This window comes from Gopherus evgoodei, chromosome 2, assembly GCF_007399415.2.
Source record: "Gopherus evgoodei ecotype Sinaloan lineage chromosome 2, rGopEvg1_v1.p, whole genome shotgun sequence".
NCBI lineage: Eukaryota > Metazoa > Chordata > Testudines > Testudinidae > Gopherus > Gopherus evgoodei.
In genome coordinates, this window is record NC_044323.1 from 9,666,169 (window position 1) to 9,685,640 (window position 19,472).

The 19,472-nt window shown below is 46.0% G+C and overlaps 1 protein-coding gene across 1 annotated transcript in view; it reads left to right on the top strand.

Annotated features, from left to right (window-relative positions):
* Positions 1-19,472, top strand: part of CRHR2 (corticotropin releasing hormone receptor 2) — a 280,023-nt gene that overhangs the window by 17,412 nt on the left and 243,139 nt on the right. The window contains 1 exon segment of the mRNA XM_030549973.1: positions 11,557-11,650. Within this exon segment, the coding sequence (XP_030405833.1) occupies positions 11,557-11,650 (94 nt within the window).

The window sequence follows — 19,472 nt, forward strand, 5'->3', positions numbered from 1 at the left end:
AAGACAGGACTTCCGCTTCCCTGCCAGGGCCAGGTGTGATCCACCCCCCTGAAACCTTTCCCAGCTGCAGGAATCTCTTCCCCTACAGTTTCCTGCACCTGTTGCTCCTCAGCTACAGGGGGAAGGGTCATTATACAGGGAGCTGCTCTCCTATCTGCCCAACCTCCATGCATCCAGAGCCCCCTGGACCCAGACCACCCCCTGCACTCGAACTCCCACCCCACTGAGCCCCAACTAGCTGCACCTAGACCTCCACCCAGCAAACCCCACTTGCCCCGCACCCAGGCCCTCCTGCCAACCCCAGTGCCCCCATCTTCAGACCCCCCCCCATGAGCTCCAACCACCTTCACCTGAACACCCCACAGAGTCCCATTTCCCCTGCACCCAGAACTCTGCAACAAACCCCTGTGCATCCAGATTTCCCCCCACACCCAGACCCCCACTGAGTCATCTGCACCCAGATTGCCCCACACAGAACCCTCTCACGCTGCAGCCGGATCCCCTCCACACTAAGCCACTTCACACTTGGATCCTGTCAGACTGAGCCTGCCTGCTCCACAGATGGATTGGTGTGCTGGGCTGGGCATTCATGTGAAACTCTGTCCCTCTCACTTACTATCTTGGTGCACCTGTGGAGGGGAAGGGCCTGAGGTGTTTCTGGGGCAGGACTGGCCGTTGTGCTTGTCAGGGTCAAGTGCAATCTTACCACCAAGTCCATGTCCCGGGGGAGGGGGCCACAGAGTGATCTGCTCCCCACTGCCATGCTAGAGCCTCCACATTTATTTATTGACAAAATTTGCAGAATTTTTAATATTTTGGTGCAGAACTCCCTTAGGAGTACAGTAAGTTAGGAACTATTTGGAAAGGGATAGAAAACCAGACAGGTAATGTAATTCTACTCTATAGATCCGTGGTGTGCCCACAGCTTGGATACTGTGTCCTGTTCTGGTTGCCCCATCTCAAAAAAATGATACAGTGGAACTAGGAAGATTCAGAAAAGGGTAACAGAATTGATAAAGGGTATGGAACAGCTTCCATATGAGGAGAGACTAAAAGATTAGGGTTTTTACAACTAAGGGGGGATAGGATAGAATTCTATAAAATTATAAATGGTGTGGGAAAAGTAAATGGAGACATGTTATTTACTCTTTCCCACAATACATAAACCAGGGGACACCTGATGAAATTAATATGCAGTAAGTTTAAAACAAACAAAAGGAAGTATTTCTTCACACAATGCACAGTCAATCTGTGGAACTCATTGCCAGAGGATGCTGGGAGGGCCAAAGTATAACTGGGTTCAAAAATGAACTAGATAAGCTCATGGAGGATAGATCCATCAGTGGCAATTAGCCAAGATGGTCAGGGACACAACCCCATGCTTGGGGCGACCCTAAACCTCTGATTGTCAAAAGCTGGAAGGGGAAAACAGGGTGAATCTCTTCAACTACCCTGTTCTGTACACTCCCAGTGAAGCTCTGGTGTTGGCCAGTGTCAGAGACAGGAAACTGGCCTAAATGGAACAGTGGTCTGACCCAGTATGGCCATTTTTATGTTTGTGCAACCTTAAATTGATTTTTTTTAATGTTTGTTGAAAAAATTGAATTTTTTTTTGTTTTGGGCTGATCCAAAAAAATCAGTTACTTGCCCAGCTCTAATCATGATCTACATTTTTTGCATATAATGTAGTATAAATGGCTTTGTAACAAATGGAAGGGTACTGCTTGTTGGAACCTTGATCATTGAAGGCTCCAGTCTTGCATCGGGATCTGAGCACAGCTCCTTTGCCTTCAGTGAAGCTCCTGCCTGCATAGATCCAGCATCAGGATTGGCACCTAATCTTATATGCTAATATCTGAAGCCTAAATGGGTGGAAAAGGGAGCCCTTGTTGGTCCCAGAACTAGGGATGCACAAAGATATTCCTGTGGCAGTTCAAGGAGGGAGGAATTCAGAGAGGGGAATTTCAGTAGGCTAAAAAAATTCAAAATGTAAAAGGTGGGCAACACAGAGGATGTCGCTGAGCTGGATCTGGTCCCATGGGGACCTCCAGCTGAGGCTGCACAGCCATATATCTTGAAACATAAGCAGTCAAATGCAGTGGCAGTGCACCAAACAGGAATTTGGCCTTGTTACCTGGGGTTTTCTGAACCCAGAGCTCTTGATAATTTTACTGTCTGCAAGGCAGTGTCAGGATATAAATCAATGGGGACACAGTACATCCATTTGATAAGGGGGTGGTATAAACAGTGCAAACAAGAGTGCTTTCACTTAAAGCTTTTACTTTATTTAGTCTCACGCACATACACGTGCCTGCACCAGGCTAGTAAAGCACCCCAAACCTATATTTACCCCAAAGTCTGGAGTGATGTTTGAGTGGTTCAGCAACAGGCTTCTGGTAGCCAGCCTTCCATCTGCTGCTGGGGATCTTAAGATAGGTCCATGAAGTCTATCTAACTTGGACTTTTCTCCCCTTTTATGCGTGTTAGTGTGACATAGTTGTCAATCAAAAAACAACCCTCCCCCCCAAAAAAAAAGTTAAGCAAGAGTTAAACAGGAAGTTTCCAGCCATTAGTTGAACAGATATGTTTTTGCAGAGTCTGTAGTCTTGTGGGCCCTGACAAACACACACCAGAAGTCAAATATAAACAGACTTCCTGTTTTTCAAAACTGCATACTTCAGTAGATTAAAAGAAGCAAGACAGGATGGCACAGGTCACCCTTATGGTCACCCCCATCTCCTCCTGGCTTGCCTAATTATGCCAAGGTTGCTGCAGAGGCCTTATAGCTTAGCTGCTTTTGGCAATCAGTGTAACAGTCGATATTCCAGTTACTGGCAGTGGCTGAGGCTTTTTGCTGGGCTGTCAAAATCTCCCCCTACAGCCTATTAAACTAGACCTTCCTGTCGATACCTATAGCATTCAAATATTCTCAGTGGAGCAATTATAGCTGTAGGACCAAGTCAGCTCAAGTTTCACTCTTTCAAAAATAACTAAACTCAATCTGTGCTCCCAGGAAGAGTCTGAACACTGGAAACTAACACTCTGCTTGGGCTTGCTGCATAAATGTCCTGTCTTGTAGGACAGAAAACACTGTCTCTGCCCAAGCATCCAAGGTCGGGTTGTTTTTCAAAATACAAAGAAAATGGGTCTGAGTCTAGGAGCCTTTCAGTGAATGGATTGGAAGAAGATAGGCGAGAGTCTTCACCAATGTTTTTCTGAAGAGAGGAATTTCAGTATTTGCTTTCTCTCTTAAAATGGGGCTAGAACAGATTAAAATTTTAATAACTGAAAACATTTCATATTTGGATGTTTATACAATCATTCCCACCCCTCTGTATCTTTAAAATACTACCTGACTGAAGACTTTTTCCTCTGAAGTTGAGTTATTTTACCAGTTTTCCCATCTGCACTTTTCTGTGTGTTCCTTTGCAAACTTTATACTTTTCCTTTATTTCTTGCTAAATAAAAGTCACACACAAGAAGCCCATTTATTAGGATAACTGGGCTAGAAATGGAAGCAAAAGTAATACAACATCTGTGCAAGATTTTTTTCCCCGCTAGCCAAGTGAACCAAAAGTTGATCCTAAAACAAACATGACGTTCAACCTTTTTCTTCCTACACATATTATGAAATCTCTAATGCTGTCTGGACTCTCCTATTGTCACACAAAAATTGGACAGCTGCACATACAGTGTATTGTGATAGACCCAGGCCAGTTCGGTACAGCAGAATAGCAGAAGGCAGATATACTGGCCACTGGATTAACAGTTTTCTGTTCCCTGACTGACCAGAGCAGGGGCTGCTCCAGGCTAATGAGAACAGCTGACTGTAATTAACCTGCAAAGAGTCAGGTGAGGCCATTCGGTTAATGCGACCACCTGACTCTAATTAAGGCCCTGCTGATACTATAAAAAGGGCTCACGCCAGTCAGACAGGGAAGAGCCAGGGGAGAGGAAGTGTGGCTGAAGGACTTGTTACTGAAGACACCCTCAGACCATCGTTAAAGGAGCCCTAAGGTAAAGGTGAAGAAGGGAGAAGCAGGAGATCTGTGGGGAAGTGGCCCAGGGAAATATAGCAACCTTGGCAGTGAAAGGTTGGCTGCCAGCAACTGCTGCCATTAGGGTCCCTGGGCCAGAACCTGGAGTAGCAGGCCGGCCTGGGTTCCCCCCAACCCACCACTACAGGAACATCTCCTGGGGTGGGGCGGAGGAAGTCAGGCCCCTGTCGGGACTGGAGGCTGAACAGAGACTGTGGGAGTTCTCTCATCAACCTTCTGGCAGGCCTATGATGAAGAGGGCTCAGTAGACTGTAACCCTGGCCCTAGAGAGAGAAGGGCTACGTGGAGGGTCACAGTGAGCCACTGAGGCTAGCATAAACCACCTAGAAGCACAGGACCCACAAGAGCAAGGTCAGAGCTCTGCCACAGTATTTATAGTACATTATCTAAAGCAAAAAAACCAATGAGGAGTCCGGTGGCACCTTAAAGACTAATAGATTTGTTTGGGCAGGGATCGCCTTATCATGAGGCAAATTGAGGTGGCCGCCTCAGATGCCAGACTGTGGGGGGGAGTGTAGAAAATTTTGTCTGTGGCTGGTGCAGATGTATTCTCTCTGCTCCAGATGCACAGAGATGGTGGAGTGCTGTGCTGGAGGAAGGAGGGCACAAGAGACATAACAGGCAGGCAGGAGAAAAGGTGAGAGAGAATAACAGAAAGCAACAGGAGCTGCAGGGAGAGAGGAGGAGGAGCCTCTTATGTACCTCGCTAACACCCCCAGGAGCCTGGACTGATTAACACCAGCTTCTCAGGGAGCTTCCTGTTTCCTGCTGCTTCCCTGAACCCCCTTGAGGAGAACAGGCAGTCAACTGAAGTAGTAGGAGCCAGTTAGGCCCTTAAGACGCTGATATCTTCCCTCACTCAGACCCTGCTACCAGCCTGCTTATTTGTCCCTTTCCATTGAGTGTTGAGATCTACTAACATGGCTACCCTTGATACTATCTAAACCAAGTCCTTGAAGTAAAACCCAGCTCTGCCGCACGGCTTCAGTCATTCCAGTACCACTACAGGGAGGCAGTGTGGCCTATTTGATGGGGACTCAGGAGACCAGTGTTCTAATCCTGGATCCTTCAGAGTCATAGAGTCGTAGACTTTAAGGTCAGAAGGGACCATTATGATCATCTAGTCTGACCTCCTACACAGCACAGGCCACAGAATCCCACCCACTCACTCCTATAACAAACCCCTAATCTGTGTCTGAGTTATTGAAGTCTTCAAATCATGGTTTAAAGACTTCAAGGTGCAGAGAATCCTCCAGCAAGTGACCTGTGCCCCACACTGCAGAGGAAGGTGAAAACCCCAGGGCCTCTGCCAATCTGCCCTGGAGGAAAATTCCTTCCTGACCCCAAATATGGTGATCAGCTAAACCTTGAGCATATGGGAAGACTCACCCAGGAAAGAATTCTCTGTAGTATCTCAGATCCCACCTCATCTAACATCCCATCGAGCATATTTACCGCTCATAGTCAAAGATCAATTAATTGCCAAAATTAGGCTATCCCATCCTACCATTCCCTGCATGAATTTATCAAGCTTAGTCTTGAATCCAGATATGTCTTTTGCCCCCACTACTCCCCTTGGAATACTGTTCCAGAACGTCACTTCTCTGATGGTTAGAAACCTTCATCTAATTTCAAGGCTAAATGGAGGTAGGTATTACCACATCTGAGATAGAAGCCAAACTCGAACAGCTTAATGGGACTAAATTGGTGGGCCCAGATAATCTTCATCCAAGAATATTAAAGGAACTGGCACATGAAATTTCAAGCTCATTAGCAAGAATTTTTAATGAATCAGTAAACTCAGGTTTTGTACCATATGACTGGAGAATTGCTAACATGGTTCCTATTTTTAAGAAAGGGAAAAAATGTGATCCGGGTAACTACAGGCCTGTTAGTTTAACATCTGTCGTATGCAAGGTCTTGGAAAAAGTTTTGAAGGAGAAAGTAGTTAAGGATATTGAGGTCAATGGTAATTGGGACAAAGTACAACATGGTTTTACAAAAGTTAAATCGTGCCAAACCAACCTGATCTCCTTCTTTGAGAAGGTAACAGATTATTTAGACAAAGGAAACGCAGTGGATCTAATTTACCTTGATTTCAGTAAGGCATTTGTCACGGTTCCACCTGGGGAATTGTTAGTTAAATTGGAAAAGATGAGGATCAATATAAAAATTGAAAGGTGGATAAGGATCTGGTTAAAGGGGAGACTACAACGGGCCTTACTGAAAGGTGAACTGTCAGGCTGGAGGAAGGTTACTAGTGGAGTTCCTCAGAGATCAGTTTTGGGACCAATCTTATTTAATCTTTTTATTACTGACCTTGGCACAAAAAGCGGGAATGTGCTAATAAAGTTTGCGGATGACACAAAGCTGGGAGGTATTGCCAATACAGAGAAGGACTGGGATATCATACAGGAAGATCTGGATGATCTTGTAAACTGGAGTAATAGTAATAGGATGAAATTTGATAGTGAAAAGTGCAAGGTCATGCATTTAGGGATTAATAACAAGAATTTTTGTTATAAGCTGGGGACACATCAGTTGGAAGTAACAAAGGAGGAGATGGATCTCAGAGTATTGGTTGATCACAGGATGACTATGAGCCGCCAATGTGATATGGCCGTGAAAAAAGCTAATGCGTTCTTGGGATGCATCAGGCGAGGTATTTCCAGTAGAGGTAAGGAGGTGTTAGAACTGTTATACAAGGCACTGGTAAGACCTCATCTGGAATACTGTGTGCAGTTCTGGTCTCCTATGTTTAAGAAAGATGAATTCAAACTGGAACAGGTACAGAGAAGGGCTCCTAGGATGATCTGAGGAATGGAAAACCTGTCTTATGAAAGGAAACTGAAAGAGCTTGGCTTGTTTAGCCTAACCAAAAGAAGGCTGAAGAGAGATGATTTCTCTCTAGAAATATATCAGAGGGATAAATATCAGGGAGGAAGAGGAATTATTTAAGCTCAGTACTAATGTGGACACAAGAACAAATGAATATAAACGGACTGGCCTCCTGATGATATTAGGTAACTCACTTCACTGCTCTATGCCTCACTTTCCCCATCTGTAAAATGGAGATAACAATTAGGGCCTTACCAAATTCACGGCCATGAAAAACGCATCATAGACCATGAAATATGGTCTCCTTCCCTTCCCTCCACCCGCTGTGAAATCTGGTCTGTTGTGTGCTTTTACCATATACTATACAGATTTCACGGGGGAGACCAACGTTTCTCAAATTGGGGGTCCTGACCCAAAAGGGAGTTGAAGGGGCAGGGTTATGAGGGGGGGTTTGCGATATTTCCACCCTTACTTCTGCCCTGCTGGCTTCAGAGCTGGGTGGTTGGAGAGTGGCGGCTGCTGACTGAGGGCCCCACCTGCAGGCAGCAGTGCAGAAGCAAGAGTGGCAATACCGTACCAGGCCATCCTTATTTCTGTGCTGCTGCTGTCAGTGGCTCTGCCTCAGAGCTGGACTCTCAGGCAGCAGCCACTGCCCTGCAGCTGCCCTGCTCTGAAGGCAGCGCCACCACCAGTAGCAGTGCAGAAGTAAGGGTAGCAGTACCGCAACTCCTCCATAATAACCTTGCAACCCCCTCTCCACACACACAAAACTCCTTACTGGGTCCGGACCCCCTACAATGACAATACTGTGACATTTCAGATTTAAATAGCTGAGATCTTGAAATTTACCATTTTTAAAATCCTATGACTGTGAAATTGACCAAAATCGACGGGGAATTTGGTAGGGCCCTAATAATGATACTGGTCTCTTTTGGAAAGCACTTTGAGATCTACTGGTAGAAAGCACTATATAAACTATTTTTTATTTATTGTTGATGCAGAGTAATTTTGTTATTTAGTAGTGTCAGAATCAGACCATACTTTTGTCACTCAATGGAAATAAAAATATTGGAAGGGGTTGGTTGGTTTGTGTGTGTTTAAAGAATTTTCATTCTGAAAAATACCAAGAAAAATACAAAACTATTTTAAAAGGAATGAAAGTTTTTAATGTATTAATGTTCCTGAGGAGCTCATATTTTCACCATCATTTATTCCATTTCTCCTTGTTACGCAACAAGGAAGTCAGTAATACAGATGGTGTTTTACAATCATTGAACACATTATGAAGCTCCTAAATGTAATGTAAACCATCAGTGGATATGTTATTTTCCCCGAGGTCAGAGCTGTGTCTCTCGCTCGACTTGAATAGAAGATGGAAGGCATTTTGTGAATTCTCAAGGTATTATATACCCTCATAAAGAGTCAGAATGGTTTGATTTCACGGCCCAGCGGTGTCTTTCAGTAATTTGTCACTTTTGAATATTTTCATTCTCCTTTTCTTTTGTTATGGCATTCCGTAAGCAATGCTATTATTCCCTGAAGTATTAAAAACTGGCTGCCATCTACTGATCATTTACATGTATTGTTCTGGGAGCTACCTCTGCTGAGCCTGCAATGTGCAGTAATTTATTTCTCCTTTTGGGGGTGAAAATGAGATTTGATTCTTTGGCCTCAGTATTAAGTGTATTCCTTAAAATCCTGGTTGTTTTTGTCGGATGTCTAAAGAAATACTGTCTTGTTAGGAGGCTAAGCAAAGTTCTCACCCATGTTGTATGGCTTTGAACAATTTGAAGTTAAATCACTTCAGCTAATATCTACCAACTAGTATAAGCAGCTTGCTAAATTCATTAGTGCAAAAGACCCATTTGTTGCTACCTTTTCACACCCTCTAGTTGCTGCTTAAGTCATAGGTGACCTATTAGAGAAGAGCAGCAAAGAGTCCTGTGGCACCTTATAGACTAACAGACATTTTGGAGCATGAGCTTTCGTGGGTGAATACCCCCTTCGTCGGATACATGTAGTGGAAATTTCATTGGGCAAGTATATATATGCAAGCAAGAAGCAGGCTAGAGATAATGAGGTTAGCTCAATCAGGGAGGATGAGGCCCTCTTGTAGCAGCTGAGGTGTGAAAACCAAGGGAGGAGAAACTGCTTTTGTAGTTGGCAAGCCATTCACAGTCTTTGTTTAATCCTGAGCTGATGGTGTCAAATTTGCAGATGAACTGAAACCAGCAGTTTCTCTTTGAAGTCTGGTCCTGAAGTTTTTTTGCTGCAGGATGCCCACCTTAAGATCTGCTATTGTGTGGCCAGGGAGGTTGAAGTGTTCTCCTACAGGTTTCTGTATATTGCCATTCCTAATATCTGATTGGTGTCCATTTATCCTTTTCCATAGAGACTGTCCAGTTTGGCCGATGTACATAGCAGAGGGGCATTGCTGGCATATGATGGTGTATATTGCATTGGTGGATGTGCAGTTGAATGAACCGGTGATGGTGTGGCTGATCTGAAGTGGGTATTCACCTACGAAAGCTCATGCTCCAAAACTTCTGGTAGTCTGTAAGGTGCCACAGGACTCTTTGCTGCTTTTACAGATCCAGCCTAACACGGCTACCCTTCTGATATTATTAGAGGAGAGCTGTGCAGCTTTAGTTTACATGGGGATAGTGAGATGGAGAAGGAATGTATTACAACCCTGTGCCTCTTGCCGCAAGAAGACTTACAGTGAAATTACTCCCTACACCAGATCTCAGCTGTGTAGGTTGCTTGTGTGGTACATCAAGCTCTTCCTTAACTGAAACGTATTCTGATTTTGTTCAAGTGAAAACAGATGAATGGCCATGAGGGCTGGTGGTCTCGCAGTACCATTCTGTGACTTTTATTCTTCCCCCCTGTAGACAGGTTCCACCAGGGCTCGACCCTCCCTGAGGGGGAGGGGAGTCACACCGGCCTCGATGTCTTCCCTGCAATTACAGTCTGCTCTGGCCTTTTGGCAGGTCAGAGCAGTGACAAAATCAAAGGGGGCCCAGCCCTTGGTTCGGGCGGGGCACCAAACACAGTTTACACAGCCCTGGCCCTTTGGAGCAGGGCAGAGCAGTGGCAAGGTCCGTGGGGGCCCAGCCCTTGGTTCGGGCAGGGCACCAAACACAGTTTACACAGCCCTGGCCCTTTGGAGCAGGGCAGAGCAGTGGCAAGGTCCGTGGGGGCCCAGCCCTTGGTTCGGGCAGGGCACCAAACACAGTTTAAACAGCCCTCTCTGACTGGGAAGAGGGGGAATCTGCCACCCGGTTACGGGTGGCAGGGGGAACGCAGGACCACCCACTCCTCTGCGTTCCAGCCCGGGGCCCTGGTAGCGGTTGTCACCTCTACCAGTGGTCAGTGGGGTCCTGACCGCAACACACTGACATGGGCAACGGTAGCTCTGCAGCCTGACTGGAGTCAGCTGCCCCCGGGCTACTTCCTAATTCCCCCTCTATTCCTACCTGGTCCTGGGCCTCTGTTCCGGAGACGTCCAGGACCATCGGTTCCTCCCAATCCGGGCTGGGCGGCAGGTCCGGTAGGGTTTTGGGGAATTCGGGCCACGCCTGGTCTTGGGGCTCCTCGGGGCCGCAGTAGGGCCGAGGCAGCTCTGGCGGCTCCTCGTCGTAGTAGGGCCGAGGCAGCTCTGGCGGCTCCTGGTCTCTACCTCTGGCTTGGGTAGCCTCCCAGTCACGAGCGGCGGCGGGCACGTCTGCTCCTGCCGGTGGCCAAGCAGCAACTGAAGGCTGGGTCCCGGCTTTTATTCTTCCAGGTCACCGCCTGACCCTTTGAGGGGCGGGACTTCTGGCCAGTGGTCCCGCCCCTGTGGATGACTGACGGGGTTCGACCCTCCCTGAGGGGGAGGGGAGCCACACCACCTCACTACACCCCCATAACAAACTTGTGACTTTTCCTGAAAGTACTGCTGACAGTATCACTGCCTGAGTTATGATGTAGAAATGAGCCATGCAGGACTCCTGACTTTGTCCTTGGAGATTTTAAGTATCGGGGAGAGAATTTTATCATTCTAAAGGGGGAAATAGGCAGTCTTTTTCTTTTTTTCAAAGAGAAGGATAGCTGTATGGAGGACAGCTGGCTGATGTTGTCAGGGAACGCTCATTCAGAGGAAGTTCTGATGACATGTAGACATTAAAGACTCCATGATAAAAACCGTTGTACTTACATTCTGCAGTCATTAAGTTCCCCCTGTTGGTTCAGTGGGATACAATATTCTTCATGTCCTGTCCTACACTGTTGTGTAGTGTTGTTGCTGTGCTCTGTTAAACTGCTGCCACATTTCGCTTCAGAGGTGGCTGCATTTTACTGAGGGTGGAAGCGATCCCTGTACTGATTTGCTAACTCCCAGGAGTGCCTTCACCCACAATTGCACAATTGATAAGCTCTGGCTGGGATGATTTAGTTGGGGTTGGTCCTGCTTTGAGCAGGAGATTGGACTAGATGACCTCCTGAGGTCTCTTCCAACCCTAATATTATTCTACGATTCTATAAGTTAAAACTGCTATAAAAGTGCCAGGTATTATTATCACGCTCCCAGGAGACAGAATCCTGTCCTTCTCTTGCTGCTTGTTAAGTATAAATGTTTATTGTGTATGTTTTTTTTTTTCTTTTCCTTTTGTTCATCCAGTTAGTTCTGCACTGTGAATCCTCTGTGAGCCTGCCCTTGTCTGTTCTGCTGGAAAGATATTGTGAAGCATTGTCAGCTCTCTACAATGTCACAGGTATAGACCCTGTTCATTTCTATCAATAGTTAGTTTTTACACTGCTGCCTATCACTGCCATCAATACATTATTGTATATCCCTACAGAGATAAACATAGCTGAGTCATCTGGGTCCTCTTAGCAGCAACAGTCTATAAGGGTTTGGGTTTTGAGCAGGCCCTCAGATTTTATATTCCTGGAAACAACTGCAGGCATGATTTGGAAGGTACCAATCACTCCAGGAGGACTTCATAGCCCTTACACAGCTATCAGTCTGATTGTACAAAATCAAGCAGTGAGACACTGAAGTGCTGTAAACGATGCCCACGCTTACTCTTGGACACCAAACTGTGTGCGAACTTGGAGCTGACTCTCTTTTCTGTAACTTCAGAACCTAAATGAGCCAGTTCTCAGCCCTCAGATTCTAACAGTAGCTTTTCAGTGCGTGACAAAGGACCAACAGAGTATAATGGAGACATTTGAAATGATATGAGAATTTTTTTAAAACGTGGAGGAACATATACGTTACCGTTTAGGGCTAGTCTTCCTTACCACGCTACACCGGTGCAGCTTGCCTGTTGGCATAATTCCTCCACCTCCATGAGAGGCGTAAATTATTTCGGAGGGGGAGAGTCTCCTGCCGCTTAGGTCGATGTAGCTCGTGTTGCTCAGGGGGGTGGCTTCTTCACATCCCTGTGTGACATAAGTTACAGCGACTGAAGTGGTAGTGTGGACCAGCACCTGATCAGGTCTCATGCCTCAGGAAATGACCAACCCCTCATGCTCAAGAGGAAGGTAAAATCTCCTCTGATACACATAGCCAGCCATGCCTCACTGTATGTGCCTGCACATCCAACAATATCCTCCTGACAGTAACGGGGGATCGACTTATTGCCTTACCTGTACCTTAGTTTGCATATAAATGTGTGCAATGACCTGCATCCAGCAGTGACACTGAATTCTGTATTTCCTGTTACCTTCTATGCTTTATGCAGTGTACTGCTTTTTTAATGTCAATTTATCAGTCATAAAATATTTCATGAAATGTCCTTACTCTTCCATAGTATGAGGCAAAATACAAAGGAAAGACCGATCCATTTTCTTGATATCTTTCATAATTTTGAATACTTCATTCAGGTGTCCTTTGCCTTTTCAATATTATTTTAAGTATTACAATAATTCATAATGGGCATTTCATGCTTCCCTATCCATGGATTTAATTGCACAAATTAAATTTCACACCAGCCGGTCTGAGATGTTGGCTAACAAGTCACTTCTTAATTGCTGGCATAAATAAAGTTCTGGGCTCTTTATGCAAGGCATGAATATAGCAAAACTTATCAAGTAGATTTCCACTAGTGGGACAGCATTTTAAAAAGAGAGGGAACAATAGAAGACCCAGAAGGCAAAACAGGAAAACCTAGTTGTCAAGGTTCCTCCTCCCCTCTGAACTTTAGGGTACAGATGTGGGGACCTGCATAAACACCTCTAAGCTTAACTACCAGCTTAGATCTGGTTTCCCTGCCGCCATCCAGATTTCTCAGTGTCTGGAACACCCTCTTTCTCCCTAAAACCTTCCCCTCCCTGGGTAGCCTTGAGAGACTTCTTCACCAAGTTCCTGGTGAACACCGATCCAACCCCTTGGATCTTAACACATGGAGAATTTATCCATCCCTTCTCCTTTCCCCCACCAATTCCTGGTGTGTCCAGATCCAATCCCCTTGGATCTTAAAACAATGAAAAATCAGTCATGTTCTTAAAAAAGAAGGCTTTTAATTAAAGAAAGGTAAAAATCATCTCTGTAAAATCAAGATGGAAAATAACTTTACAGAGTAATCAGATTCATAGAACCCGGAGGAATCCCCTCTAGCCTTAGGTTTAAAGTTACAGCAAACAGAGGTAAAATCCTCTCAGCAAAAAGGAACATTTACAAGTTGAGAAAACAAAGATAAACCTAACACGCCTTGCCTGGCTGTTACTTACAAGTTTGAAATATGAGAGACTGGTTCAGAAAGATTTGAAGAGCCTGGATTGATGTCTGGTCCCTCTTAGTCCCAAGGGCGAACAACCCCCAAAACAAAGAGCGCACACAACAGACTTCCTCCCACCAAGATTTGAAAGTATTTTGTCCCCTTATTGGTCCTTTGGGTCAGGGGTCAGCCAGGTTTCCTGAATTCTTTAACCCTTCACAGGTAAAAGGATTTTGGTGTCTCTAGCCATGAGGGATTTTATAATATTGTACACAGGAGGGCTGTTCTCTTCCCTTTATAATTATGACATGCCCCCCCAAATAACAGTGTTGGACAGCCGGTTCCACACTGGATGTAATTTCTTCCTGGAGTTCTAGGAGAAAACAGAGTTAACACATGCACCTTTAGACATATTACTGATAATATAAAAACTAATAATATATTCCACATCCAAGAACAATTTTTAACCAGTTGATTCTGGGAAACTTTCACGGGAGAGGGCATCAGCCACTTTGTTAGAAGCTCCTGAAATGTGTTGTATTTCAAAATCAAAATCTTGGAGAGCTAAACTCCACTGAAGTTTTTTGCTATTTCCCTTGGCGATATGAACCACTTTAGCGCAGCATGGTCGGTTTCTAGTTGGAAATGCCGTCCCCAAATATATGGGCGTAGCTTTTCCAGAGCGTACACAATGGCATAGCATTCCTTTTCGCTGACTGACCAGTGGCTTTCCCTCTCAGACAATTTCTTGCTGAGAAACACGACAGGATGGAATTCTTGATCCGGTCCTTTCTGCATTAAAACTGCTCCCACACCACACTCGGATGCATCTGTGGTTACTAGGAATGGTTTGTCGAAGTCTGGGGCCCTTAGCACAGGGTCAGAAGTGAGTGTTGCCTTAAGCTGGTTAAAGGCCTTTTGACACTCATCAGTCCACTGAACTGCATTTGGCTGCGTTTTTTTGGTCAGGTCTGTCAGTGGGGCAGCGATTTGGCTGTAGTGTGGTACAAATCGCCTGTAATATCTGGCCAAGCCTAAGAATGATTGGACCTGTTTCTTTGACTTTGGGATAGACCACTTTTGGATAGCATCCACTTTGGCCTGTAAGGGGTTGATAGTTCCTTGACCCACCTGGTGTCCAAGATAAGTCACTCTGTTTAGGCCTATTTGACACTTTTTAGCCTTAACAGTTAGTTCTGCCTGCCTGATGCATTCAAAGACTCTTTCCAGGTGCTCCAGGTGTTCTGCCTATGAATCGGAAAAAATGGCCACATCAAGGTAGGCAACTGCAGATTCTCCCAATCCTGCTAGCAGACCATCTACAAGTCTTTGGAAGGTGGTGGGTGCATTTTGCAGCCTGAAAGGAAGCACATTAAATTCATACACCCCTGAATGGGTGATGAAGGCTGACCTTTCCTTGGCGGGTTCATCTAGCGGTACTTGCCAGTACCTCTTGGTTAAGTCTATTGTAGAGATGAACTGGGCATGTCCCAATTTTTCCAATAACTCATCTGTGCATGGCATTGGATAGTTGTCTGGGTTAGTCACAGCATTTAGCTTACAGTAGTCCACGCAAAAGCATATTTCCCCATCCAGTTTGGGAACTAGAACCACTGGAGATGCCCATGCACTGTTAAAGAGGCAGTTTATACCCATCTGTAACATATCCTGGATCTCCCATTCTATAGCAGGTTGGGCATGAGGAGACACCTGGTAGGGTGGGGTTCTAATTGGGTGAGCATTACCTGTGTCAATGGAGTGGTATGCCCGTTCGGTCCGCCCTGGGGTGGCTGAGAACATTGGCGTGAAGCTAGTGCACAGCTCCTTGATCTGCTGTCGCTGCAGGTGTCCCAGGGTCATGGAGAGGTTCACCTCTTCCACGCCACTGTCACTTTTTCCTTCGTAGGACACACCTTCAGGCCACGCAGCGTCATCTCCTCCCTGGGCTGTAAACTGACAAATCTTTAATTCTCTGGAATAAAAGGGCTTTAGAGAATTAACATGGTACACTTTAGGCTTTAGGCTTGAGGTGAGGAATGCTAGGAGAGAGTTAACAGCTCCCAGGCGCTCTTGGACTGTGAATGGCCCTTCCCATGACGCTTCCATATTATGGGCCTGGAGTGCCTTTAAGGCCATAACCTGGTCCCCTACTTTGAAGGAACGCTCTCTGGTATGTTTATCATACCAGGCCTTTTGCTCTTCCTGAGCATCCTTTAGGTCTTCTTTAGCAAGAGCTAAAGAGTGTCGGAGGGTGCTTTGTAGGTTGCTTACAAAGTCTAGATTGCTAGTTCCTGGAGAAGGCATAAACCCCTCCCATTACTGTTGCTTCACCAACTGTAATGGCCCCTTAACCTCATGGCCATACACAAGTTCGAATGGTGAAAACCCTAAACTGGGATGTGGTACAGCCCTGTAGGCAAAAAGCAATTGCTGCAACACTAGGTCTCAATCATTGGAGTGTTCATTTATGAATTTATGTATCATGCCCCCAAAGTTCCTTTAAACCTCTCCACCTGGCCATTGCTTTGATGGTGGTACGGGGTGGCAACCAAGTGATTCACCCCATGAGCTTCCCACAGGTTTTTCATGGTCCCTGCCAGGAAATTAGTTCCCGAATCTGTAAGGATATTGGAGGGCCAACCTACCCTGGCAAAAATGTCTGCTAAGGCCTGGCACACACTTATAGCCCTGGTGTTGCTTAGAGCTACTGCTTCCAGCCATCGGGTAGCAAAATCCATGAAAGTGAGTATGTACTGCTTTCCTCTGGGGGTCTTCTTTGGGAAAGGACCCAGAATATCTACAGCTACTCACTGAAATGAGACTTCAATTATGAGTGGCTGGAGAGGGGCTTTGACCTAGTCTTGGGGCTTTCCAACTTTTTGGCACACCTCACAAGACCAGACATAATTAGCAATGTCCTTGCTCATTCCCTCCCAGTGGAAGGACTTTCCCAACCTGTCTTTGGTTCTGTTCACCCCAGAATGGCCACTGGGATGATCATGAGCTAAGATCAAGAGCTTTACCCGGTACTTTGTTGGAACTACCAACTGTCTTTGAGGACGCCAGTCTTCCTGGTGTCCATCAGAAAGAGTTTCCTTGTATAAAAGTCCTTGTTCTACAACAAACTGGGATTGGTTAGAAGAGCTGAGAGGCGATGGGGTGCTCCATGCTGCCACCCAAGCTTTCTGAAGGCTGTCATCTGCTTCCTGCTCAGCCTGGAACTGTTCCCTTGAGGCTGGAGACATCAGTTCCTCCTTGGGTTGTGAACTTGGGCTTGGTCCCTCTGGAAGCGATGTAGGTGACGGGGCTGTTTCCATTGATTGTGAACCGTTCTCCGCTGGTTCACTATGTGGTATTTCAGGCTCTGGCTGAGCCTCTTGGATAGGATTATCTGCTGCTTTTGTCAGTTCAGGCTTGCTGGTGCCCTCTGACGTTGGAGTTGTAGACGGGCTGGCAAGCGCTGGACTCAGTGCTGGCAATGGTTCTGGTGCTAGTTGCTTTGCCAGTTTTGGTTCTGCAATGGGCTTTGGCTGGGTCTCTGGGATTGGATCCACTACAGCTGTTGCAGTTGTTGGCAGGGGATCTGGTTCCACCACTTCTGTCTGGGTCTCTGGTAACACAGACAGGGTCCTGGAGAAAAGTTCAGGAACAGAGATGGATGTGAAAGCTTGCTTAGCCTGGCTGCATGTGACAATTCCCACCCTCTTGGCCAGCTTCACATGGTTGGCCAAGTCTTCCCCCAGTAGCATGGGGATGGGATAATTGTCATAGACTGCAAAAGTCCACATTCCTGACCAGCCCTTGTATTGGACAGGCAACTCAGCTGTAGGCAAGTTTAACGATTTTGACATGAATGGGTGAATTGTCACTTGGGCCTCTGGGTTGATGAATTGGGAATCCACTAAGGATTGGTGGATAGCTGACACTTGTGCCCCAGTGTCCCTCCATGCAGTAACCTTCTTTCCGCCCACTCTCGAGGTTTCCCTTCGCTCCGAGGGTATTTGAGAGGCATCTGGGCCTGGGGATCTTTGGTGTGATTGTGGTGTAATGAACTGTAATCGTTTGGGGCTCTTGTGGCAGTGGGCCTTTATATGTCCCAGTTCATTACATTTCAAACATCGCCCAACTGACTGGTCACTGGGCCGAAGTGGGTTGCTGGAGACTGGTGAGGTGGGACAATAAGGTGTCTGGGGCTTTCCTTGGGTTGTAGGTGGGGCCTGGGGTTGCCCCTGGTGATAGGGTTTGGTTTTGGTTTGCCCCCTCTGATATTCGCTCCACCCATTTGACTCCAATCTCCCCTGCCTCAGTTACAGTTTTGGGCTTCCCATCTAGGATGTAGTTTTCTGTTTCCTCAGGGACACCCTCTAAGAACTGCTCCATTTGCATTAGGAAGGACAGATCCTCCAGAGATTTAGCACTGGCTCCTGATATCCAGACATCCCAATTCTTTCCAATGTGCTAGGTGTGTTGGGTAAATGACACATCTGGTTTCCACCTTAGGGCTCTGAACCGCCGACGGGCATGCTCAGGTGTTAGCCCCATTCTGATTCTGGCCTTGGTTTGAAAAAGTTTATAATGGTTCATGTGTTCCTTAGGCATTTCAGCTGCTACCTCTGCTAAGGGTCCACTGAGCTGTAGCCTCAGCTCTATCATGTACTGGTCTGTAGAGATGCTGTACCCAAGGCAGGTCCTTTCAAAATTTTCTAAGAAGGCCTCAGTATCATCACCTGCCTTGTAGGTGGGGCATTTATGGGATGGGAAGCAGTACCTGGAGAAGGATTGTTAGGGTTGGCTGGTAAATCCTGCTTAGCCCTTGCTCTTTTAATTAAAGAAAGAAAGGTAAAAATCATCTCTGTAAAATCAAGATGGAAAATAACTTTACAGGGTAATCAGATTCATATAGCCCAGAGGAACCCCCTCTAGCCTTAGGTTCAAAGTTACAGCAAACAGAGGTAAAATCCTCTCAGCAAAAGGAACATTTACAAGTTGAGAAAACAAAGATAAACCTAACACACCTTGTCTGGCTGTTACTTACAAGTTTGAAATATGAGAGACTGGTTCAGAAAGATTTGAAGAGCCTGGACTGATGTCTGGTCTCTCTTAGTCCAAAGAGCGAACAACCCCCAAAACAAAGAGCGCACACAACAGACTTCCCCCCAGCAAGATTTGAAAGTATCTTGTCCCCTTATTGGTCCTTTGGGTCAGGTGTCAGCCAGGTTTCCTGAACTCTTTAACCCTTCACAGGTAAAAGGATTTTGGTGTCTCTGGCCATGAGGGATTTTATAATATTGTACACAGAAGGGCTGTTCCCTTCCCTTTATAGTTATGACACTAGTTGACCATGGATCCTCATTATAAGGTATCAGCAAAACACCAGCCTCAGAACTAACCAGACTTTCAATCTGTAATGAAGCCATCCAACTTACTACCCTTATCTAACACACCACCCTCGATCCTAGTGTGTACTCTTTAAACTTTCTTGGGGTGCGCTTTCTCTCTCACTCACACACATGCTCACACTCAGACACTCACACTCAGACTCAGACACACCCCACACAAATATCTTCAACAAACTTTATTAAGAATCACGGAGAACAATCCATATGAAAGTCCTTGTTTGGTCTACCTTATCTGTTGCTCAGTCACGAGAGCTCTGTAACAGTCCAATATCTGAGTTTCCTCCCCGGAGAACTGCTAACTTCACATGAAAATCTGTACTGCCCCTTTAAAGAACAAGCTGAATTCTTCAGCTTGGGAGTTGGACTAGATGACCTCCTGAAGTCTCTTCCAACCCTAATCTTCTATGATTCTATGACAGCCTGAGTGTACTCAAGGAGGCCCTGTCCTGGGGCTGGGTGATATAAACAGGAAA